The sequence below is a fragment of the Octopus sinensis genome, linkage group LG16 (genome assembly GCF_006345805.1).
Source record: "Octopus sinensis linkage group LG16, ASM634580v1, whole genome shotgun sequence".
Lineage (NCBI taxonomy): Eukaryota > Metazoa > Mollusca > Cephalopoda > Octopoda > Octopodidae > Octopus > Octopus sinensis.
In genome coordinates, this window is record NC_043012.1 from 54,460,833 (window position 1) to 54,483,653 (window position 22,821).

At 40.0% G+C, this 22,821-nt stretch overlaps 1 protein-coding gene across 1 annotated transcript in view; it reads right to left on the reverse strand.

Moving 5' to 3' along the window:
* The window catches only part of LOC115220448 (stomatin-like protein 1), a 31,021-nt gene extending 10,146 nt beyond the window's left edge, over positions 1-20,875 (reverse strand). Inside the window, exons 1-7 of the mRNA XM_029790576.2 lie at positions 20,717-20,875; positions 18,461-18,672; positions 13,822-13,925; positions 12,005-12,071; positions 10,118-10,200; positions 7,991-8,194; positions 4,869-4,924 (exon numbers count right to left, since the gene is read on the reverse strand). Coding sequence (XP_029646436.1) covers positions 4,869-4,924; positions 7,991-8,194; positions 10,118-10,200; positions 12,005-12,071; positions 13,822-13,925; positions 18,461-18,626 — 680 coding nt within the window. The 5' untranslated portion in view covers positions 18,627-18,672; positions 20,717-20,875. The remainder of the gene's footprint in view (positions 1-4,868; positions 4,925-7,990; positions 8,195-10,117; positions 10,201-12,004; positions 12,072-13,821; positions 13,926-18,460; positions 18,673-20,716) is intronic.
* Positions 20,876-22,821: the final 1,946 nt, after the last annotated feature.

A 22,821-nucleotide genomic window follows, 5' to 3' on the forward strand; every position in this document is an offset into this window, starting at 1 on the left:
ATTCACAACTCCACTACTACCTCATAGAAAAATATGAATACAGAACATAAGAGAGTATCTGTCGGTTACAACAATGAGCATTCACATTACAACTAAAAGGCTGAGTATTTCACAGAGGAACTATAGCCTTAAATGTGACAAGGCCACTACATGCCACCTTGGGCAAGTGTCTTCTACTATAGCCCTGTAACAACCAAATCCTTGAGAGTAGATTTAGAGGATGAAAACTGAAAGAAGCTCATTGTATATTGCATGTTTATTTCATGTATTTCCAATCAAGATGTCTGAGAAATGTGAATGAATTGTAATGTTATTATATATGTCACATAATAATAATAATAATCCTTTCTACTGTAGGTACAAGGCCTGAAAATTGGTGGGAGGGGACTAGTTGATTATACTGACCCCCAGTGTTTTACTAGTATTTAATTTATCAACCCCAAAAGGATGAAAGGTAAAGTCAACCTAGGCAGAATTTGAACACAAAACACAAAGACAGACGAAATGCCGCTATGCATTTTGCCAGTATATATAATAAGAAGAAGAGCACTCAGAGAGTGCAAACCTCCGCCAAGGCAACACCAATGTCCTCTCAACAATTAGCTGGAGATGATTTTTAAAATGGGAATATCTTAAATAAACTCAACAGCTCTCACAAACGAGAATACTAAAAATGAACCTGACCACTCTTAAAAATTAAGTTAAAAAAAAACAGAAAAATAATCCAGAGTCCTTGTCTGGTACCAGATCGATTCCAAACTCTAATCAGTTTGTGCCAGTCATGAGGCCAAACATCCCTGAAATGCTTAGCGGTATTTCGTCTGCCGTTACGTTCTGAGTTCAAATTCCACCGAGGTCAACTTTGCCTTTCATCCTTTCGGGGTCGATTAAACAAGTACCAGTTACGCACTGGGGTTGATGTAATCGACTTAATTCCTTTGTCTGTTCTTGTTTGTTCCCTCTATGTTTAGCCCCTTGTGGGCAATAAAGAAATAAGAAATGAGGCTACAGTAGAAGATACTTGCCCAAGGTACCACACAGGAGGCCAAACCTGGAATTATATGGTTGAAAAGCAAACTTCTTAGCACACAGTCACATCTGTGTCTATGTAAACAATAGTTTCCTGACTTCAATCTTTAGCTTGCAGCTCACCATAACAGCATGTCCAGTTATCTTGCTATGTCTTGACATGTTGTTCAGTCTTTGTAAACAAAAGGCTTCATTATTCAACTGATAACATTTTTTTTTCTTTTCATAGGCACAAGAGTGGATGTGTGGTAAGTAGCTTGCTTACCAACCACATGGTTCTGGGTTCATTCCCACAGCATGGCACCTTGGGCAAGTGTCTTCTACTATAGCCTCAGGCTGACCAAAGCTTTGTGAGTGGATTTGGTAGATGGAAACTGAAAGAAGCCCGTCGTATATCATCATCATTGTTTAACGTCCACTTTCCATGCTAGCATGGGTTGGACGATTTGACTGAGGTCTGGCGAACCAGATAGCTGCACCAGACTCCCATCTGATCTGGCAGAGTTTCTACAGATGGATGCCCTTCCTAACACCAACCACTCCAAGAGTGTATTGGGTGCTTTTACGTGCCACCGGCACAAGGGCCAGTCAGGTGGTACTGGCAATGGCCACACTCAAATGGTGCTTTTTATGTGCCACCTGCACAGGAGCCAGTCCAGCGGTACTGGCAACGACCTCGCTCAAATGTTTTTTTACGTCCCACTAGCACAAGTGCTAGTAAGGCAACGCAGGTAACGATCATGCTCAAATGGTGTTTTTAACGTGCCATTGGCTCGGAGGCCAGCTTGTTGCTCTGGCCCCGATCTCACTCATATGGTATTCTTAGCGCTCCACTAGCACGGATGCCAGTCATCGAATTTGATTTCGATTTCACTTGCCTCAACAAGTCTTTGCAAGCAGAGTTTAGTGTCCAATGAAGGAAAGGCACGCATAAGTGGACTGGTTACACCCCTGGCATAGGCCACAAGGTTATGGTCTCACTTGTGCTTGCCAAGTCTTCTCAAGCACAGCATATTTCCAGAGGTCCCGGTCACTAGTCATTGCCTCAATGAGACCCAGTGTTTGAAGGTCATGCTTCACCACCTCATCCCAGGTCTTCCTGGGTCTACCTCTTCCACAGGTTCCCTCAACTGCTAGGGTGTGGCACTTTTTTACACAGCTATCAACATCCATTCTTGCCACATGACCATACCAGCGCAACCGTCTCTCTTGCACACCACATCTGATGCTTCTTAGGTCCAACCTTTCTCTCAGGGCACTAACACTCTGTCGAGTATGCACACTGACATTACACATCCATCGGAGCATGCTGGCTTCATTCCTTGCAAGCTTACGCATGTCCTCAGCAGCCACGGCCCATGTTTCACTGCCATGTAGCATGGCTGTTCGTACACATGCGTCGTACAGTCTACCTTTGTCACCACGAGAGGCCCTTTGTCACCAGCAGAGGTAAGAGCTCTCTGAACTTAGCCCATGCTATTCTTATTCTAGCAGCTACACTTTCAGCACATCCTCCCCTGCTACTGACTTGGTCACCTAGGTAACGGAAGCTATCGACTACTTCTAGTTTTTCTCTCTGGAATGTGGTGGAATTTGTTCTCTGCACATTTTCAGTGTTATATGTATATGTATGTGTGTGTATATATTTGTGTGTCAGTGTTTGTCCCCTCAACATCGCTTGACAACTGATGCTGGTGTGTTTACGTCCCAGTAACTTAGTGGTTCGGCAAAAGAGACCGATAGAATAAGTACTAGGCTTACAAAGAATAAGTCCTGGGGTCGATTTGCTTGACTAATGGCGATGCATCAGCATGGCCACACAGTCAAATGACTGAAACAAGTAAAAGAGTTCCTTCTGAAAAAATCATATGTCTGTGGTTTGACAAACAGAAGACCCTTCAAGCCAAGTGAAATCATAGTCGTGGCCCGATGCAAGTGTTGCATACCTGGCACAGGTGCCCTTAGCATGTAAAAAGCACCCTTCAAACTTTGGGTCTCACAGAGGTTATGACAAGTGATTGAGACCTTTGGGAATACACCGGGCTTGAGAAGACCTACCAAACTAAGTGAGATTGTAGCCGTGGCAAATGCTGGTGTTTTGTGACTGACAGCCATGCCAGTGGCTTGTTAAAAGCACCCACTACACTCTTGGGGTGGTTGGCATTAGGAAGGGCATCCAGCTGTAAAAACCATGCCAAATCAGGTTGAAACCTGGTGCAGCTCCCCAGCTTACCAGCTTCCAGTCAAACCATCCAACCCAAGCCAGCATGGAAAACAGACATTAAATGATGATGATGGCTGGCAGAGAGCATCTGGCTGTGAAAAAACAAAACCCTCTGCCCTAACAGACTCTCATCTGGCTTGGAAAAGTAGACAATATAGGTACAGGCATGACTGTGTGGTAAGAAGCTCATTTCCCAAGCACATGGTTCCAGGTTCAGTCCCACTGTGTAGCAATTTGGGTAAGTGTCTTCTACTATAGCCTCAGGCTGGCTAAAGCCTTGTGAATGGATTTGGTGGACAAAAACTAAAAGAAGCCCATTGTATATATGCATGTACGTGTGTGTGTGTATGTCTTTGTTTATTTGTTCCCCAACCACCACTCGACAACTGGTGTTGGTGTGTTTGCATCTTTGGAACTTAGCAGTTCAGCAAAAGGGACTCATAGAATAAGTACCAGGCTTGTAAGTCCAAAAAAAAATAACAATAAGTATTGGAATCGATTCATTCAACTAAAAATTCTTCCAGGTGGTGCCCCAGCATGGCCACAGTCTAATGACTGAAATAAGTAAAAGATAAAAAAAGTTCATTCAACCAATGGCATTTGCTTTTGCTGCTGCTGCTGAATATTACACACAACCAACCCAACCGAAAAACCGAGGCTCAGACCTATTGGCAAGGTTGAGTAATATGGACAGGAGAGGATCCTAGCATGAGACAAAGTGTTGAAATGATAAATGTTTTGGACACAGGCACAGAACAGTGCTGTTTAATGTCTTTGAACCAATAAATCATTCAGCTACCAGACTGAAACTTTTGTCAACATGACAAAGTGTGATTTTAGTAGATTGGTGAGTGAAAACATTTTTCATATTTTTTCTTTTCATCTCTTATCTCTTATTGTTTATATATATATATATATATATATATATATATATATACTTTATTTAAAGCAGCAGAAAATTCAACAAAACCTGTTACTCTGAGTTTCCCGTTGCCGTTCATTGGACAGTTTTTTCTAGCAAAAACTGTCCGATGAATGGCAACGGGAAACTCAGAGTAACAGGTTTTGTTGAATTTTCTGCTGCTTTAAATAAAGCATATTACTCTACCACTGGTATTTGAGTACTCTTTTTTCCACCTTGTTTCACATTTATGTGTTTACTCCGGTATATATATATATATATATATATATATATATATATATATATATATAAACGGCAAAATGTTTGTCTGTGTATGTATCCTTTATACAAATCCACAATTTTTCAGTTAGAGGGCTCACACTTTCTATAGTCATTCAAAACCGGCCAAGGGCAGTCGTGCACATCTTTACATTTCCCCAGTCACCTCGCAAAGCCATTAAAAAATCAATAGAAGTGACTTTTTTGTGAATTTTCTATCCAAAATCCAATCAAAATGCCCGAAACTTGATACGCCAATTGAATGCCAGCTAGCTGTATGTGATTGGTCGGAGATTTGGACAGTACTCGTGTGTATGTGTGCACGCATGCAGCTGTATATGCATGCACTAGCACTATGACGCGGCAATGCCGGGTCATAGTGCTAGTTAACTAATAATTAATGAAAGCAGTTACAGAAATATTTCTGATACTTACAGTTCACAGCGACTAATCTCTACTCCCCAGCAAAGTGTTGTCTTGTTGCATTCATCCTGAAAGAAAATGTTATTCTATGATTTAAGCAAGTAAAAAAATTTTTATGTGGATTGTGAAACAAATCTACTTCCTTGTTTCTATTTGAAACTGAAATGGGAATTTTGATTAAAATAGGCCTTCTAACCCATTGGGTTTGAAATTTCAAATTAATAAAACGTAATTGAAAATCATCATCATCATCAATGTCCATCTTCCATGCTGGCATGAGTTGGACAGTTTGACAGGAGCTGGCCAGGCTACTAGGTCTGTTTTGGCATGGCTTTTACAGCTGGATGCCCTTCCTAACACCAACCACTTCACAGTAGGCATGGGTTGGACAGTTTGACAGGAGGTGGCCAGGCTACCAAGGTCAGTTTTGGCATGGTTTTTACAGCTGGACACACTCCCAAATGCCAACCACTTCACAGTGTGGACTGGATGCTTTTTATGTGACACCAGCACCAGTGGGGTCACCAAGTAACATGCAAGACATGGAAGTTAATAATGAAAGAAACTTTTTAAACTGGAATTTCAAATGACAAAAAGAACAAAGTGAACATACATAGGCACAGGAATGGTTGTGAGGTAAGAAGTTTGCTTCCCAACCAGACCCACTGTGTGACACTATGGGCAAATTTTTTTCGTAATGAGATAAGAAACCAAGGCTGTTTAGATTTTAGAACATTTGTAGACAGGTCTTCTTCTGTCTATAAATGTTCTAAAATCTACACAGCCTTGGATTTTTATCTTATTAGGAAAAAAAATTTTTATATACACACGCTGACACATGACCAACATTGAACCCGTTATTTGCATAATCACTGAACCTAGAACTTAACTATGGTCTATCTATAGCACTTATTCAGCATTACCTGACACCTTTGGGTCTCAATGACACCATTACCACTCATAACCTCCCTATATATATATATATATATATATATATATATATATATATATATACACACAACAAAAACCCATGTAATTTGCGCACCTGTGTAATTTATGCAGGTGATTTGGTGATTTTCAGAATAAAATTTGTTAAATAAAGCTTCTACTCATGTAAAATTCACACCTAAAAGTTTTCAGAATTGTTGATATGGCCAGGGGAAAAAGGTTTTCATTTTAGTTGTATTTAGCATAATTTTACTTACTTATGATTAGTTTTTATTAAATTTTCATTAAATGAAAATAATTTCTGTTTAACAGGTATCACATTGAAAGTTATTAAATTACAAAGTGTTTGTGTTGTTTATCATAAACTTTATTTTACATTTCTTGCCCACAAGAGATTATGTCCATAATCTTTAGCATACTGCTGTTTGTCTTCTCAAATCATAATCACCGGAAAAGCTGTTGATAAGAATTACCAACAAAAACAAAGCTGATAAATATGCACAGGTGTTGCAAAGTAAGTTGAATTACCAATAAACATCAGCTTGGATGACACTTTACTCAACTGACAGAGGAAGGTGACCAGTCAAACTGATTATGTAAACAGAATTCTTTTCTACCTATTCGTTGGAAACTTTGATACAGAGCATCTAAATTTTAATCCCTTTTCACACTTATAAAATTTCTTATCACCATTATTGTCACTAGGGAAGAACTTATGAATCATTTACTGTGAAGGAGAAATTAAATATGTTGAATATGCACTTGAACGTGGCAATAAAGCTGCCAGAAGGCATTTTGATGCTAATGAAGCAAATGTTTGAAATTGGTGTAAACAGTAGGACAAACTTAAAACTGTGCCTAGTAATAAACAGACAAAAATAAAGACATACAATCAAGATTATCCATATCATAACATTTTTTTTCCAGTCAGGAATATCCATATCATTATGTGTATGTCAATGGTGCTCCATTGCGATAGGTAGAAACTCCAAGCAATCTAAAATATGGCCTGGACTGTGTTTACCAGCACTTGAATGTCAGACTTCAAAAAGTAGTTGGCCATTTAAAGGTTTTAATAAATTTATACAGAAAAATTAAGCATTATACCATCCAGCATAAATAAAAGTCAACTTCATTATATTTAAGCCCTTATTTTTTCTGTGAAAACCTATTCTGACACTAAATGAGCCAACTTTCGGTACGAATGTTTATATTCTGTATGTCTTTTTTCAACAAAAAAATCTGGAAATGGTCTGCTCATGTAATTTATGCAACACCCTAAAGTTTATTTTTATTTTTGCGAAAAAAAGTGCATAAATTACATGGATTTTTACAGTATATATATTGACAGATAGATAGATAGATAGATAGATAGATAGATAGATAGATAGATAGATAGATCTAGATATAGATATAGGTATGCATGTGTATAATGTCTTAATGTCAGTGTACGTCTTAGTGTCCCCATGACCACTTGACAACCAATGTTGGGGGTTTATGTCCCTGTAACTTAGCGGTTCAGCAAAAGAATAAACACCACACTTGAGAAAAAAAGGTAAGTACTAGGGTCGATTCATTCAACTGAAAATTCTTGGAGGCAGTGCCCCAGCATGGCCACAGTCAAATAACTGAAATAAGTAAAAGAAAAAATTATAAAAAATACAAACTGATTTGTATTTTTTGTGTAATTTAAAATTTTACTCTGCTTTGTGACAGGCATGGCTATGTGGTAAGTAGCTTGCTTACCAACCACATGGTTCTGGGTTCAGTCCCACTGCGTGGCACCCTGTGCAAGTGTCCTCTACTATAGCCTCGGGCTGACCAAAGCCTTGTGAATGGATTTGGTAGACAGAAACTGAAAAAAGCCCATTGCATGTGTGTGTGGTGTGTGTGTATGTTTGTGCCCTCAACATCACTTGGCTACCGATGCTTGCTGGTGTGTTTATGTCTCCGTAACTTAGCAGTTTGGCAAAGAGACCGATAGAATAAGTACTAGTCTTACAAAGAATAAGTTCTGGGATCGATTTGTTCGACAAAAAGCGGTGCTCCAGCATTGAAATGTTAGAATCTTCCAAGTTCCTTCAAGTTTTCCTTTTTGCCATTTCCTTCTTGTTGGAACACAGTATTTGGAAAATTAAGAGTTATTAGCAACACCTGTTGCAGGTTTAATTCTACTTAAAACATACCTGTACTACAGTTGCGATAGGAGATCTCTGTTGTTCTATTTCTTCCAAGGTTTTCTTTGCTAGTAGTTTCACCAAGGTCAGTTGTACTAGGAGTCTTACAGAATGATTGTGGTCCTGAACACAAGCTACAGACTTCTGCACGTTGACAATACGAATATAAATATTTGCACCAATCTCAATTGCTGCACCATCAGAAACAAGAATCTATAAAGAAGATAAATGGTTTAGACTTACAATTTTAAAAAAAATCATAATTATATTGTTTGTTTAAGAATTGACATTGCAGGGTTGGTGTAAGAAGCCAAATCTTGACAGTTTGAACTAAAAACAGAATATTTTGGCTGGTTTAACCATTTAGCATTCAAATGTAATGATTATTCATTCACATGTAGAATATTTGGTCTGGATATGGCTGGATTAAATACTAAAGGGTTAAAACTTAGTGGAGGCCCAACTTTGCATATAGGACCTGGTTAGTGGCATAGCTAATGGGGAGCAAGGGGAACGACTGCTCTCTCTCAGCACATTTTTCAAAGTTGGCCCCTTTTTAACAATTTTTTAAAATTCTTTAGTCCACTTGTGCAATAAAAGTCAAATCCCTTTTTTTTTTTGCCAGCCTCGCCTGGTCCCCATGCCGGTGACACGTAAAAAGCACCATCCAATCGTGGCCGTTTTCCACCCTCGTCTGGCACCTGTGCCGGTGGCACATAAAAAGCACCCACTACACTCATGGAGTGGTTGGTGTTAGGAAGGGCATCCAGCTGTAGAAACATTGCCAGATCAGACTGGGCCTGGTGCAGCCTTCTGGCTCCCCAGACCCCAATTGAACCGTCCAACCCATGCTAGCATAGAAAGCGGATGCTAAACAATGATGAATCACATGGCCTTGGAAGAACTTTGGGGAGCCATTACTTTATTTGACCAACTTTCAGTGTTTTTGAACTGTTGCTCAATCTTCTGTGATGTGTTGGTGGCTGCTGACATCAGAAGAACAGAAACAAAACTTAACGTCATAACATCTCAACTCTGGATAATCCATGGAATTTCATCTTTTATGCATCACACCTACATGAGTAGTTGTAAATTTCATACACAATAGCATTGTTACTGAAGCATGAAACTAATGAATGTAGAATACAATAACATATATTATACCTAACGAATCACAATCGAGGGGGCACCTGTGGAGGACGTTAGTGAGTTTGTCTATCTTGGCAGCAAGATCAGCAAATCACATGGATCAGATGAGGACATCACGGCAAGAAGCAAGAAAGCTTGGCAAGCCTTCACTATTCTTCAGCCGGTATGAAAGTCCACTGCTATCTCAACTCGAACTAAACTCCGCTTATTTAGTTCAAACGTAAAATCTGTGCTTTTGTATGGCTCTGAAACATGGAGAGCCACATGCAGCAACTACAAGAAGATCCAGACCTTCATCAACAAATGTCTCCGGCAGATCCTCCATCTGAAGCAGTTCGACAGAGTGCCAAACACCGACATGTGGAAAGGGCCAACCAGGAGCCCATACATGTTCAGATTAGACGAAAGAAATGGAGATGGATGGGACAAACACTGCAGAAAGAACCCTCAAATGTGACCTGACAAGCACTTGACTGGAACCAGCAGGGGAAAAGGAAGCGAGGACGCCCAAAGCAGACATGGAAGTAGAGCATTTTGGACGAGCTCAGGACCACCAGTCTGACATGGGAAGCAGCCAAGAAACACGCCAATGACTGCAAAAAGTGGAAAACAACTGTCAAGGCCCTATGCTCTACAAGGGAAAAAGGGTTAAGAAGAAGAAGAATATCTAACGAAATATATTTTGTGTAATACAAGAGAAATGAGTTAAAAATTGTTCGGTATGTATTATGGTGCCTTTTTTTGTATGTGCTTGCTCTTGCAAACTTTAGATCCTGGCTATGCCTCTGAGCCTTGTATGATCTTTTTGGAAAAGAGGGTATCTTACATGCCACTGAATATGATAATTACTATACTTGATGTTAGAATCTATTTCTTCATTAGTATATTTTTGCAATTATTTGTGGTTAGGCATCTGTCCTAAACAGTTAAAATTAAACCTTAAGACTACTATTCAAAGTTAAACTTTCATTTAATGTAATACTATACCTGTTGAGGTGGAACATTAAAAGCCTTTGTCCTCATGTCAACAGAATGGCATCGGTCAATCCATGGAAGGAAAAATACAAAACCTTAAAGAGAAAAACAAAATTTTTAACTGATAGGCTAGATGTATAATCATGTTTATTTAAGTGATATCTTAAATGCAATTGTGTGTGTGTGTTTGTATGGTCATCATCATCATTTTCATGTCCCCTTTTCCATGCATAACTGGTGCAGTGAAGCAGTTTGTCTATGGCTGGATGCCTTTCCTGTTGCTAACCCTAATCTGTTTCCAAGCAATATATTTTCACACAGCTGAAAATATATTCTGAGAAAAATTGAAATGACTAACACTGCTCACATGATGGTAATGCTCATTTATAACTGCTGTGCAATGCCAAAGCAAGAGGTATGAACACACACACACACATGCATATATGCACACACACACACACATGCATATCTGCACACATACAAACACACACACATATATATGCAGACATACAAACAACACATATACAACAAGCTTCTTTCAGTTCCCATTTACCGAATCTAGGCTTCGGTCAACCAAAGGCTATAGTAGAAAACACTTGCCTAAGGAACTACACAGTGGGACTGAAACTGGATCCATGTGGTTGTGAGGCAAATTTCTTAACCACGTAGTTCTGGTTCAGTTCCATCATGCAATCCCTTAGACATGTGTTTTCTACTATAGCCTGAGGCTGTCGAAAACCTTACTGAGTAGATTTGGTAGATGGAAACTGGAAGAAGCTTGTTGTGTGTGTGTGTGTGTGAGTGTGTGTCTTTGTACCTGCATTTGTCCCCCACCACTGCTTGACAACCGGGATTGGTGCGTTTACATTCCCATAGTTTAGCAGTTCAGCAAAAGGGGCCAATAGAATAGGTACCAGGCTTAGAAAGAAAAATTATTCATTTGACTAAAAATTCTTCAAGGCAATGCCCCAGCATGGCCACAGTCTAATGACTGCAACAAGTAAAAGATAAAAGAGAAAAAGATAAGATATATATATAATACACACACACATACATATATACACATATATAGGTAATGGTAAAGACTCCATCCAGTCATGAAAATGACCATGGGACTGCACCTAGAAAGTTCCTGCTCCTATTCCTCTACCTCTTCTTCCTCCTCCTATTCCTTTTCCGCCTCCTTTTCCACCATCTCTCCTCCCTCCTATTCCTCTGCCTCCCCTATTCCTTCACCTCCACTTCTTTTTTAGTCAAATGAATCATTTTTTTTTGCTAAGCCTGGTACCTATTCTATTGTTCCCTTTTGCTGAACTGCTAAACTACGGGGATGTAAACACACCAACCCCGGTTGTCAAGCAGTGGTGGGGGACAAATGCAGATACAAAGACACACACACACACACGCACACACACAACAAGCTTCTTCCAGTTTCCATCTACCAAATCTACTCAGTAAGGCTTTTGGCAGCCTCAGGCTATAGTAGAAAGTTCCCCTCCAAGGCCCAAGTCCAGGCAAGGTTGTTTATGGAATACCAGCAGTCAACCATGTACACCAACATCCCCTCTCCATGCCATGAGAAGGGCAAATACTACTACAGCTTGGCACTAGTGTCATTGCAACTCATTTCTATAGGTGACCAAACTGGAGCAACATAAAATAAAATGTCTTACTCAAGAACACAACACAAAGCCCAGTCCGGTAATCAAACTCATTACCTCATGATTGTGAGTCCGACGCTCTAACCACTGAGCCATGTGCCTTCAATATATGAGTGAGTGTGTGTGTGTGTGTGTGTACAGAGAGACAGACAGAGGCAGAAGACAAACAAACAATGGCAAGAGTGGCTGTGGTGATGACAACAGCAACAACAGTGAAAATGATACGAAAACAACTTACCTGGTCCTTTAGTTTTCAACATTAAACCAAGCCGAAAAATAACAAGTCTTTCATAGTTAGGTACTCTCTGTAAATAAGTATAAGTACAAAGTTTACAATTTGAAATGAGCTGGACAAAACAGACAGTGGTCATAGACTTTTTAGACTATTGTTTCTCGAGGCAGACTGAGGCAAGATTTTGGTGGGGCACAGGTTACTTCAGAATGAGGTGTAAGTAAATAACAAGTAAAATTTCAATTAAAACTTCTTTTGAATGTACTCTCAGCTGGCAAAACTGAGTTGTACCTGTATTTCAAAGCACCAGCCTTGTCACACTCCCTCTAAACTAAGTTAACCCTTTCGTTACCAACCGTCTTGTTTTCATAAGTTCTGAATTAAAATCTTCTACCAAACCTTAGTCACAATTTATGTTCCTAACACTAGCTGAATGATGACTAAGTTATTTTACTAAATTCTTTGTTATATCTTTATATATAAAAGTGAAGTTGTGTGTCTGTCTCCTAAGATTTAGATTCCTAACTACTCCCACATTTTGCGGTGCAGTGTAACCAAAAGCGGGTATCTTATAGTCGTGATTCATATCGAGCCCTTCTGGGTATTAGCGCACGTCTACGATGAGTCTACGATTTTTAAAAAAAAATTACCATCATTTTTTCCCATTTTTAATGCATTTTTTTGCTATTATATAAGGGAAGTAACTCTCTAAAAATGTATTATTAAATCTCAGAACGTAAAAAGCTACAGTAACACCCCGCTCCCTTTGTGGTTAGCCATATTGAGATGGCTATTATACTCTACATCTCTAAAAATGCTTATATAGTTATTTCCCTTACAAACCCGAGTAACGCCAGGCGATACTGCTAGTTTAACATAAATTGAAAGAAACACAGAGCATCTCAAAATATATACAGTAACGAAAAGGTTAAGGGTTTGCATGTCTGTGGAGCGCTTAGCCTACTTGCACATTAATTTTACAAGCAGGCAGTTCCGTTGATTGGGTCAACTGGAAGCCTTGTCATCATGACCAACGAAGTGCCAGTTTTCTTTTTATGCTATATACTAACTTTGCTCGTTTAGGGTAGGTTGCATGTCTTTTCAGGTAAAATAAAGTGGGATGCGGGGCAAAAAGGGTTGAGAAACACTTTTAGAACGTCTGAAACTGGAATATAGGGTGGATAAGGGGTATAATTGAAGGAATTGCTGCGATTGTTTTGTGGTTACAGAGAAAACAGGAACAGAACTTGGCTTGCAAGACATAATAACACAGGTGAAGAGGAGAAACAGGTAAACTGTATTGTTTATGATGGGTGAAGTAAATGAATGGGGAGAAAATCAGGTGTGGTTGTTGTTGTTGTTGTTGCTACTGCTGCATGAAGCAAAGGAGGAGGGGGAAGGGGAGGTGGGGAGTGGGAGGATAGGGAAGAGATGGAGGGGAGGAGGATGGAGAAGGGGAGGCAAGGAAGAGGACAGGGGAGAAGAGGAAGAAGTGGAGAAATAGCAGGAGGCAGAAGAATAGGAGGAGGAAGAAGTGGAGGTGAAGGAATAGGGGAGGCAGAGGAATAGGAGGGAGGAGAGATGGTGGAAGAGGAGGAGGAGGAGGAGAGGTGGAGGAAAAGGAGGAGAAGAGGAAGAAGAGGTAGAGGAATAGGAGGAGGACAACAATGTATGTATGTATGGAGAAAGAAAGAAAGAGATGGGAAAAGGAGGGAGTGAGATAGAGAGAGGGAATGGGACATATTTAGTTTTTGCAAACAGAAAGCATCTATTTCAATATATAAGAGCATATAGAAAGGAATGAGTATATAACTATCACTTACTTTAAAAGCAAACCAAATTGAGATTGGCATTGTGATGAAGAGAAGAAGGTAGGCTGCGAATATGATTACCCAGTAGCTAAAACGCCTCCAGAAGGAAACTTGGGCTGCAAAATAGAAAAAAACGTGCATTCAGGACATTTCTAAAGGGATTCCTTATTTCAGATCATAGGTCCATGCTTGCAATTTTTGTTTTTAAGTAGTTTTTCTTTTAGCCCCCAAATCAGCTTTGGTTAGAGGGTGGGTCTATACCTATTTCTTTACTACCCACAGGGGGCTAAACACAGAGGGGACAAACAAGGACAGATAAACGGATTAAGTCGATTATATCGACCCCAGTGCGTAACTGGTACTTAATTTATCGACCCCGAAAGGATGAAAGGCAAAGTCGACCTCGGTGGAATTTGAACTCCGAACGTAACGGCAGACGAAATACGGCTACGCTGTTCGCCCGGCGTGCTAACGTTTCTGCCAGCTCGCCGCCTATACCACGGTGGGTCTATACCACAAGGAAAATGTGTTTTGCTCAGAAGGACTGCTTTATCGGCAAGTTTCTCACCAACATAGGCATAGGAGTGGCTGTGTGGTAAGTAGCTTGTTTACCAACCACATGGTTTTGGGTTCAGTCCCACAGCGTGGCACCTTGGGCAAGTGTTTTCTATTATAGCCTCAGACCAACCAAAGCCTCATGAGTGGATTTGGTAGACGGAAACTGAAAGAATCTCGTCGTATATATATATATATATATATATATATGTATGCATGTGTGTGTGTCTGTGTTTGTCTCCCCAACATCGCTTGACAACCGATGCTGGTGTGTTTACGTCCCCGTAACTTACCGGTCCAGCTAAAGAGACTGATAGAATAAGTACTAGGCTTACAAAGAATAAGTCCTGAGGTCGATTTTCTCGATTAAAGGTGGTGCTCCAGCATGGCCACAGTCAAATGACTGAAACAAGTAAAAGAATAAAAGAACATGGAAATCTTTACTTATATAAACACGCATACACATAATTACATGCATACTACTTGCATATAGACATATCTGTGGAGGTGCAATGGCCCAGTGGTTAGGGCAGCAGACTCACGGTCGTAGAATCACGGTTTCGATTTCCAGACCGGGCATTGTGAGTTTTTATTGAGCGAAAACACCTAAAGCTCCATGAGGCTCCTGCTATACTTTCTCTCACTCTTTCTTTCTGTTTCTGTTGTATCTGTATTTCAAAGGGCCAGTCTTGTCACACTCAGTGTCACGCTGAACCTCCCCGAGAACTACTTGTCTGTGGAGTGCTCAGCCACTTGCACGCTAATAAATGAGCTGCAACATCACTGGTGCCAAGCTGTATCAGCCTCTTTGCCTTTCCCTTGGATAACATCAGTGGCGTGGAGAGGGGAGGCTGGTATGCGTGGGCGACTGCTGGTCTTCCACAAACAACCTTGCCCAGACGTGTGCCTGGGAGGGTAACTTTCTAGATGCAATCCCATGGTCATTCATGAGCGAAGGAGGTCACAAGAGACATATCTATGCTACATGGCGGTGAAACATGGGCTATGACAGCAGAGGACATGTGAAGGCTTGAAAGAAAGGCGGCGAGCTGGCAGAAACGGTAGCACGCCGGGCGAAATGCGTAGCCGTATTTCGTCTGCCGTTAAGTTCTGAGTTCAAATTCCGCCGAGGTCGACTTTGCCTTTCATCCTTTCGGGGTCGATAAATTAAGTACCAGTTACGCACTGGGGTCGATGGAATCGACTTAATCAGTTTATCTGTCCTTGTTTGTCCCCTCTGTGTTTAGCCCCTTGTGGGTAGTAAAGAAATAGAATCGCACATGCTCAGCTGGATGTGCAATGCCAGTGTGCATCTACAACAGAGTATAAGAGTCTTGAGAGAAAGGTTGATCGTAAGAGGCATCAGATGCGGTGTGCAAGAGGTATGTCTGTGCTGGAATAGTCATGTGATGCATATGGATGAGGACAGCTGTGTAAAGAAGTGCCGATCTCTAACTGTGGAGAACTTGTGGAAGAGGTAGACCCAGGAAGATCAGATGAGGTGGTGAAGCATGATCTTTGAATGTGGGGCCTTACGGAGGCAACGACAAGTGATTGTGACCTTTGGTGATTTGCCGTGCTTGGGAAGACTTGTAAATCCAAGCAAAATTGTAGTCGTGGCCAGTGTCAGTGACATGTAAAAGTAGCCATGCTGGTGACACATAAAAAGCACCCTCCACACTCTCGGAGTAGTTGGCATTAAGAAGGGCATTCAGCTGTAGAAACCAAATCAAATTCAGACTGAAACCTGGTGTAGCTCTCCAGCTTACCAGTTCCAACCAAGTCATCTAACCCATGCCAGCATGGAAAGCAGACGTTATATGATGATGATGATGGTGGTGGTGGTCTATATATTTGTGTGTGTGTGTGTATATATATATATATATATATATATATATATATATGATTTAAAAATTTTTTTATATGACATGATTTTTATGTGTGTGTGTGTATACTCAAACACAGTATATGTCCAAAGGTTTTGGTCACCTGTCACCGCCTCTGTGAGGTTCAACATTCGAACGGTGCTTTTTATGCGCCACTGGCATGGGTGCCGGTCACATGGCACTGGCATCACCCACGACTACGATTTCACTTGGCTTGATAGGTCTTCTCAAGCACAGCATATCACCCAATGTTCGAAGGGTGCTTTTACATGCCAGTTAAGCAACACTGGCATCAGCCATGACTGCAGACTCTCTTGGCTTGACAGGTCTTCTCAAACAGAAGACCATAATCGTCAAGTACTAATCACATTTTGCATCTGCAAAATTTGGAGCTAGTAGCCTGTGAGGTGCCACTTAGCAGCACACTTACATAACTTATTTTTCAGGAGAATTTGAGCAACACGAAATAAACTGTCTTGTCCAGGGGTATAATATACTGCCCAATCCAAGAATCAAATCCACTACATTATGGTTGGGAGTCAAACAGCCTTGTGCTTTCACTAACAGGCATCATAATTAGCGGACTATTACCATTATGTTTTCTGACTTACCAGTTGTTAACAAGCTTATATAAAGTAACAAATACAAAAACATTTTCAAATGTAGTATCTTGTCCAAGTACACAAGTGATGCCCAGTTCAGGAATCAAACCCATAACCTTTTGCTTGTGAAACTAATAGCCTAACAACTAGGCCACAAGGCCTTCTCTGCCAAATGTTACAATCAGTCAAATGTAACTATTATTATTTTTTCCTAATTCATCATCATCATCATCATCGTTCAATGCCTGCTTTCCATGCTAGCATGGATGATTTGACTGAGGACTGGCGAACCAGATAGCTGCACCAGGCTCCAATCTGATCTGGCAGAGTTTCTACAGCTTGATGCCCTTCCTAACACCAACCACTCCATGAGTGTAGTGGGTGCTTTTACATGCCACTGGCACAAGGACCAGTCAGGTGGTACTGGCAATGGCCACGCTCAAATGGTGTTTTTTACATGCCACCTGCACAGGAGCCAGTCCAGCGGCACTGGCAACGACCTTGCTCGAATGTTTTTTCACATGCCACCAGCACAAGTGCCAGTAATGCGATGTTGGTAACGATCACACTCGAATGGTGCTTTTTATGTGCCACCAGCACGGAAGCTAGTTAGCTGCTCTGGCAACGATCACACTCAGATGGTGCTCTTAGCGCTCCAGTAGCATGGATGCCAGTTATCAGAGTGAGGAAAAAATTGTCAGCAGAAGACTTTGACACCATGCTTCGTTCTTTTTGCATGCACATCATCATGTACAAACTGCATGAGAAACTAATGTATTGGGTTGTCCGGAAAGTTCATGCCGATTTTTAAAGGAAAGAAAAAGGCCAATAAATACTTACCATTACATTTTTAATCAACCAAATATGAACCGTTTTGTTGCACAATGCGTCTCCATCTTTCCTTTAACTTGAAAATACCCTCTTCCCAGAATTGAGGTGGTTTCATGGCAAAGAATTCATCAAGGTATCTTTTTACATCATCCAAGGAATTGAAATTTTTACCATTAAGACTATTCTGCAGAGACCTGAATAAGTGGAAATCTGAAGGAGCAATATCTGGTGAATATGGAGGGTGGGGTAACACATCCCAGCCAAGCTGCAGCAATTTTTATCTGGTTCCCAAAGCATCAAGTGCCAAGAATGAACTTTCTTATCTTCCATTTTAAAGGGTTACAGAATTAGCACAGGTTATAGAAACATAAACTTTCTTCCACGAAAAGATAGATTAAACTGTGCTCTAAATGGAGGTGTAGTCAAATCCTATTTTATGGACTCAACCATGTTCTAAAATAAGTCAAAAGGTAAGCTACTAAATCGGCACAAACTTTCCGGACAACCCAATATTTTTGCTACCGGTATTATTCATGTTGTACCAGTTTGTTGTATCTTGTATTAGCAGAGAAATAAATGTGGCTGTCAATTTTAACCTCTGTTTTCATATTTCTTGGTGCTCTTAATCATGACTCAGTTGAAACCAGAAGATTATAATATTACCAGGGCCATAGCCAAAACACTTTGCCCCCGTTAAACTCCTAACCACAAGGCCAGACACTACTCACACCTTCATATAACAACTTTAACTGAAGTAGCAAATATATTTATACTTACCTGATGTTAAATGAACATCAGCATTATGAGAATTTGGGTTAGAATAAGAGAAGATGGAGCGAAACTTTTTGTTTGTCGGCTCCAAATCATAGTCGAAAGGAGATGAGAAATCGATTTCACTTTCATAAGGGTCATTAGATGGTATAGGGTGGTATTTCACACTCATTTTATTGCTTAGTGTTGGAAAATTTCAGTTACTTCAGATGTCAAAACTGCAAAAGAGTAAGAATAAAGGAAACCTTTTAACATTTAAACCAGCCATATCTAGCCAAAATATTCTATTATGTTTTATGCTCAAACTGGCCAAAAACAGCTCTAATTCAATTTATTGCATCTTTAGCGACTTCAAATATTGCTTATGAGAAAAAAGGTGGCGACAATGTATTATTTCAAAAGTGGATAAAACAAATTCTCATACTGGGGTGGAAGGGCTGAGATTCTAACTAGGGGTGCTGTTTGTTTGTTTGTTCCTTCTCGAGCCATGCCTGGCTCATAAGAGCCGGTTTCCCGGTTTCTTGGCGTATAGGTTCCCCAACTGGACGGGATGCCAGTCCATTGCAGGTGAACTGCAAGATGCAGGAGGAAAGAGTGAGAGAAAGTTGTGGCGAAAGAGTCGGCAGAAGTTCGCCATTACCTTCTGCCAGAGCCACGTGGAGCTTAGGTGATTTCGCTCATAAACACACACATCGCCCGGTCTGCGATCGAACCCGAGATCCCTCGACCGCGAGTCCGCTGCACTAATCACTAGGTCATGTGCCTCCACGCTATGGGTGCTGAGCACCCCATAGCCCACCACCGTAACTACGTGCCTGGCTTCAATGTCATATATAGCCAACATTCTTTGGAAACATACTTGGCCATGGGGAAATAAATATTGAAATAGTCAATGGTTGGTGACAAGAAGGACAGAAAATCTGCCTCGATAAACTCTGCCTGATCCATGCAAACACAGAAAAGTAGACGTTAGAAGAATGATGATGGTAATGATAATTATAATACATTATAATAATTAAATATATACCTATTTCTTTACTACCCACAAGGGGTTAAAACACAGAGGGGACAAACAAGGACAGACAAACGGATTAAGTCGATTATATCAACCCAATGTGTAACTGGTACTTTATTTATCGACCCCGAAAGGATGAAAGGCAAAGTCGACCTCATATATACCAAAGATCGGAAATATGGAGAGAGTCGGGTAGCGACAATTAAATCAACCCCTAAAACTTGGTTGGCACTTTATTTGATTGGAAGCATGGGGAACGAACTAAACCTCAGTTTCATTTGAACACGGAACATCAAGAACGATAAACTAAATATTGCAAGGTATTTTGAGCATTCTGACCGACACACTAATAACACTGTCAGTCCTTTAATTATTTTATGAAGGTACATATCGTTAAGTTTCAAAGCCTTTTGTTGTATACTTGCGAAATGGTCCCTGGTACAGTATTTAAAGAACAAATGTATGCAACAATGAAACTATATCGACGTGACTTGTCCTGTACAGTATGTGCTGATAGTTTGATTAGTCAAAAATAAATGCTCGACAATTTCCAATGGATTTACGATGCCATCTGATGTTTATTGTTAGTGTTATCTGTTATTTTCCTGTCCTACCACTTATCTTTTATAATTGCGGAAAACTTAGATGTAATTTTATTCGCGATAATCTAATAAAAAAAAAGAACGTATTTGTAAAGGAATGAAAATGGAGAGTAAAAAAAACGAGAATGAAGAAAAAGGAAATCGATAAATAATCAAAATAGAGGCTTGTACATTTCTTCGATAAAAATAAATTATGTCAGGAGAAACTGGTATTCCTCTCCAAAAACATTTTTGGAACACCTCGAAACACGGTATTACCGCGGGTGATTGCGAGGGTGTGGATAAAAACGTTTTTAAAGGAAGCAAGAACCACCCACAGCTCGTTATTTTCATTCTACATTCAAAAAATACTCCGTTAACATAAAATGAAAATCAAAATTTTTAGTAACATGATTTACTATGTTCCTTAAATCTTTTTAGCCTCTTTTGTTTCTTTTTCTCTTGAAATCATTTTAATGTGTTTTAATAAAAAAACACACTTTTTATCGGAAATTTCAAGACGCAAATGTTCACCAAAACATCAATCAGATGAATGGTTTAACGAGCAACTAAAAAAACGAAATGCTAGCTAAATAACAACAAAAGTGTTGGGAAGAGATTTTGAAGAGAAACGATTATTTGCGAATGCAAAATATTTATATTTACCTCAACAACAAATTGTTGATTGTTTACGATGGAAATAAACCGCCATCTTTTAAGGGAAGCAATTCCCGTGCAGAGAAATGCGCAGTTGTCTTTCCAACCAACCTTTCGCGCCTGGCCCGGAGCAAAAGGTGTCCAGCTTTGGGCATCAGTAGATAAGGATCTCTGTTACAGAACAACTTAAAAAGATCAATATATAGAAAATTAGGATCTTTTTGCTTTAAAGTGTTTAGTTACAAAGAAATTATTTTAAAAATCTGCCGGTCAAAGCGAAAAGATCCGAAAATTAAGCACATTTACCTGGACTATACCTGAAATATAGCGTGTTAGATTTGGTGAACAGTAACGAATCGATGCCAGATAAATTTGAATTACGGGAAGAAAAAAATATAATATAAAGAAAGCGAGCGGTGTAGAAAGAAGGATACGTCATACAGGCCTGGTACCCGAAGGAAGAACTGCAGGTGCGCAAAAGAGAAAGAGTATCGTCATTTGATAGTTTCATCTGGTATTTGTCTTCAGTGAGAGTAGATAAGGCTTTTTATGGAGTGCTAATAAAAAGACATTTGAGGCTCCTAACACCGAACGATCTCATGAACATATTTTTTAGAAAGATGATGGGATCTTTTCGATTTGAACGGCAGTTTTTAACATAATATCTAGGTAACTAAAAAATTTTAAACTTCGTATACTGGTAGAATGTGTTTATAAAACAACCTTTTCTCTTGGTTTTATTGAGAAAATTCTATAGCTTGTAAGATATTTGTTGTTTTTTTTCCTCAATTTCTGCAATTTCAACCAATCACTGACGTCTACTGAGGTAAAAAAAAAAAACATTCTGTGCCGTATGAATATGTCCCTTGTTTAAGAAACAGATTGGGTTTATTTACATTTGTGAAGAAAAAAAGATACCCTCCTCCCACCCCTAACCCTAAAACATTGAAATGCAATAGATCGATACTAGGGTCGTAATTATGGGAGACAATTTCATATGACACCGCTAGAAAAAACTGCCGTTCAAACCGAAAAAATCCAGATGATGTCCCTAGATGTCAGAACGCCATGAGTTTGCTCAAATAATTTTGAGTTCCATCCGGAATACTAGATAGAAAAAAAAAAGCCTTTCTGATTATCTGGCTTGGTCTGACAAATACACGTGGATTAGTTCCCCATGCGCTGATACACAAGGCAATCGTCATCGCCTGGTATCGTGCGTTTGTGCATCACTACAACGAAAGTCTTCCCGACTAAACGCGAGTTCTAGCGGATGCAGCCATAACCTTACTTCGTTCTGACTTTCTTATGGTGTTTTCTTGGCAGAGATATTGGGGTGGTTTGCCATTGGCCCACAAGGAGCTCTCTGCCCCTCGACACATCGTGTTTTTAGTTTTGTTAGTGTTCAGTTTTGAGAGTGTCCAGACATCCTCCTCTCAAGAGTAACAAGCTGCTCATATAGGAGAGCTGGTTTGGCCCTCGACACTCTTGACTGTGGAACAAATAGTACTGGTTCACATGATACCAGTAGCAGGTTTCATGAACCTATGATGAGATCCCTGACCTGATATTATACAGTGGTTTTAAATTTCATACCGGTATGTGTGAGAGGCCGAATAAGATGTCATAGATCAGTAGTCATACAGTTTAATACGAAGGAATTCGCGGGCAGCGAGAAGGTACTAGAAACAGTCATCATGACAGAATGTGCTATTTCTCTAGTCTATTTCGTGAAAGTTATGGAAACAGAGAGAGATACTTGAAGCTGCTCGGAGAGGTTGAAGATCGGAGGACACATAACTGCGTGCTTTTCATGGATGGCATTGCTTCCTTGGTAAAAACACGGAAAGAAGTAAGAACTCTCCTTGCATGACTGAACGACCCTATTAAAATAATATCGACTGCACGTTGAAAAAATAAATTAAGCATGTGAGATTAGCTTCGGGAATTCTTGCTCGGAATTGATGAGGAGCTGATTCCAAGATCGGTGGCCAAGTAATTTATTGACCGTGTTTACGTGGGAGTCTTAAAGGATGTCACGAAATGTATTGGTATTAAGACCTAGTTGAGGCAGAGGTTAAGTGTTATTGACAATTACAGTACGGCAGGTAAAT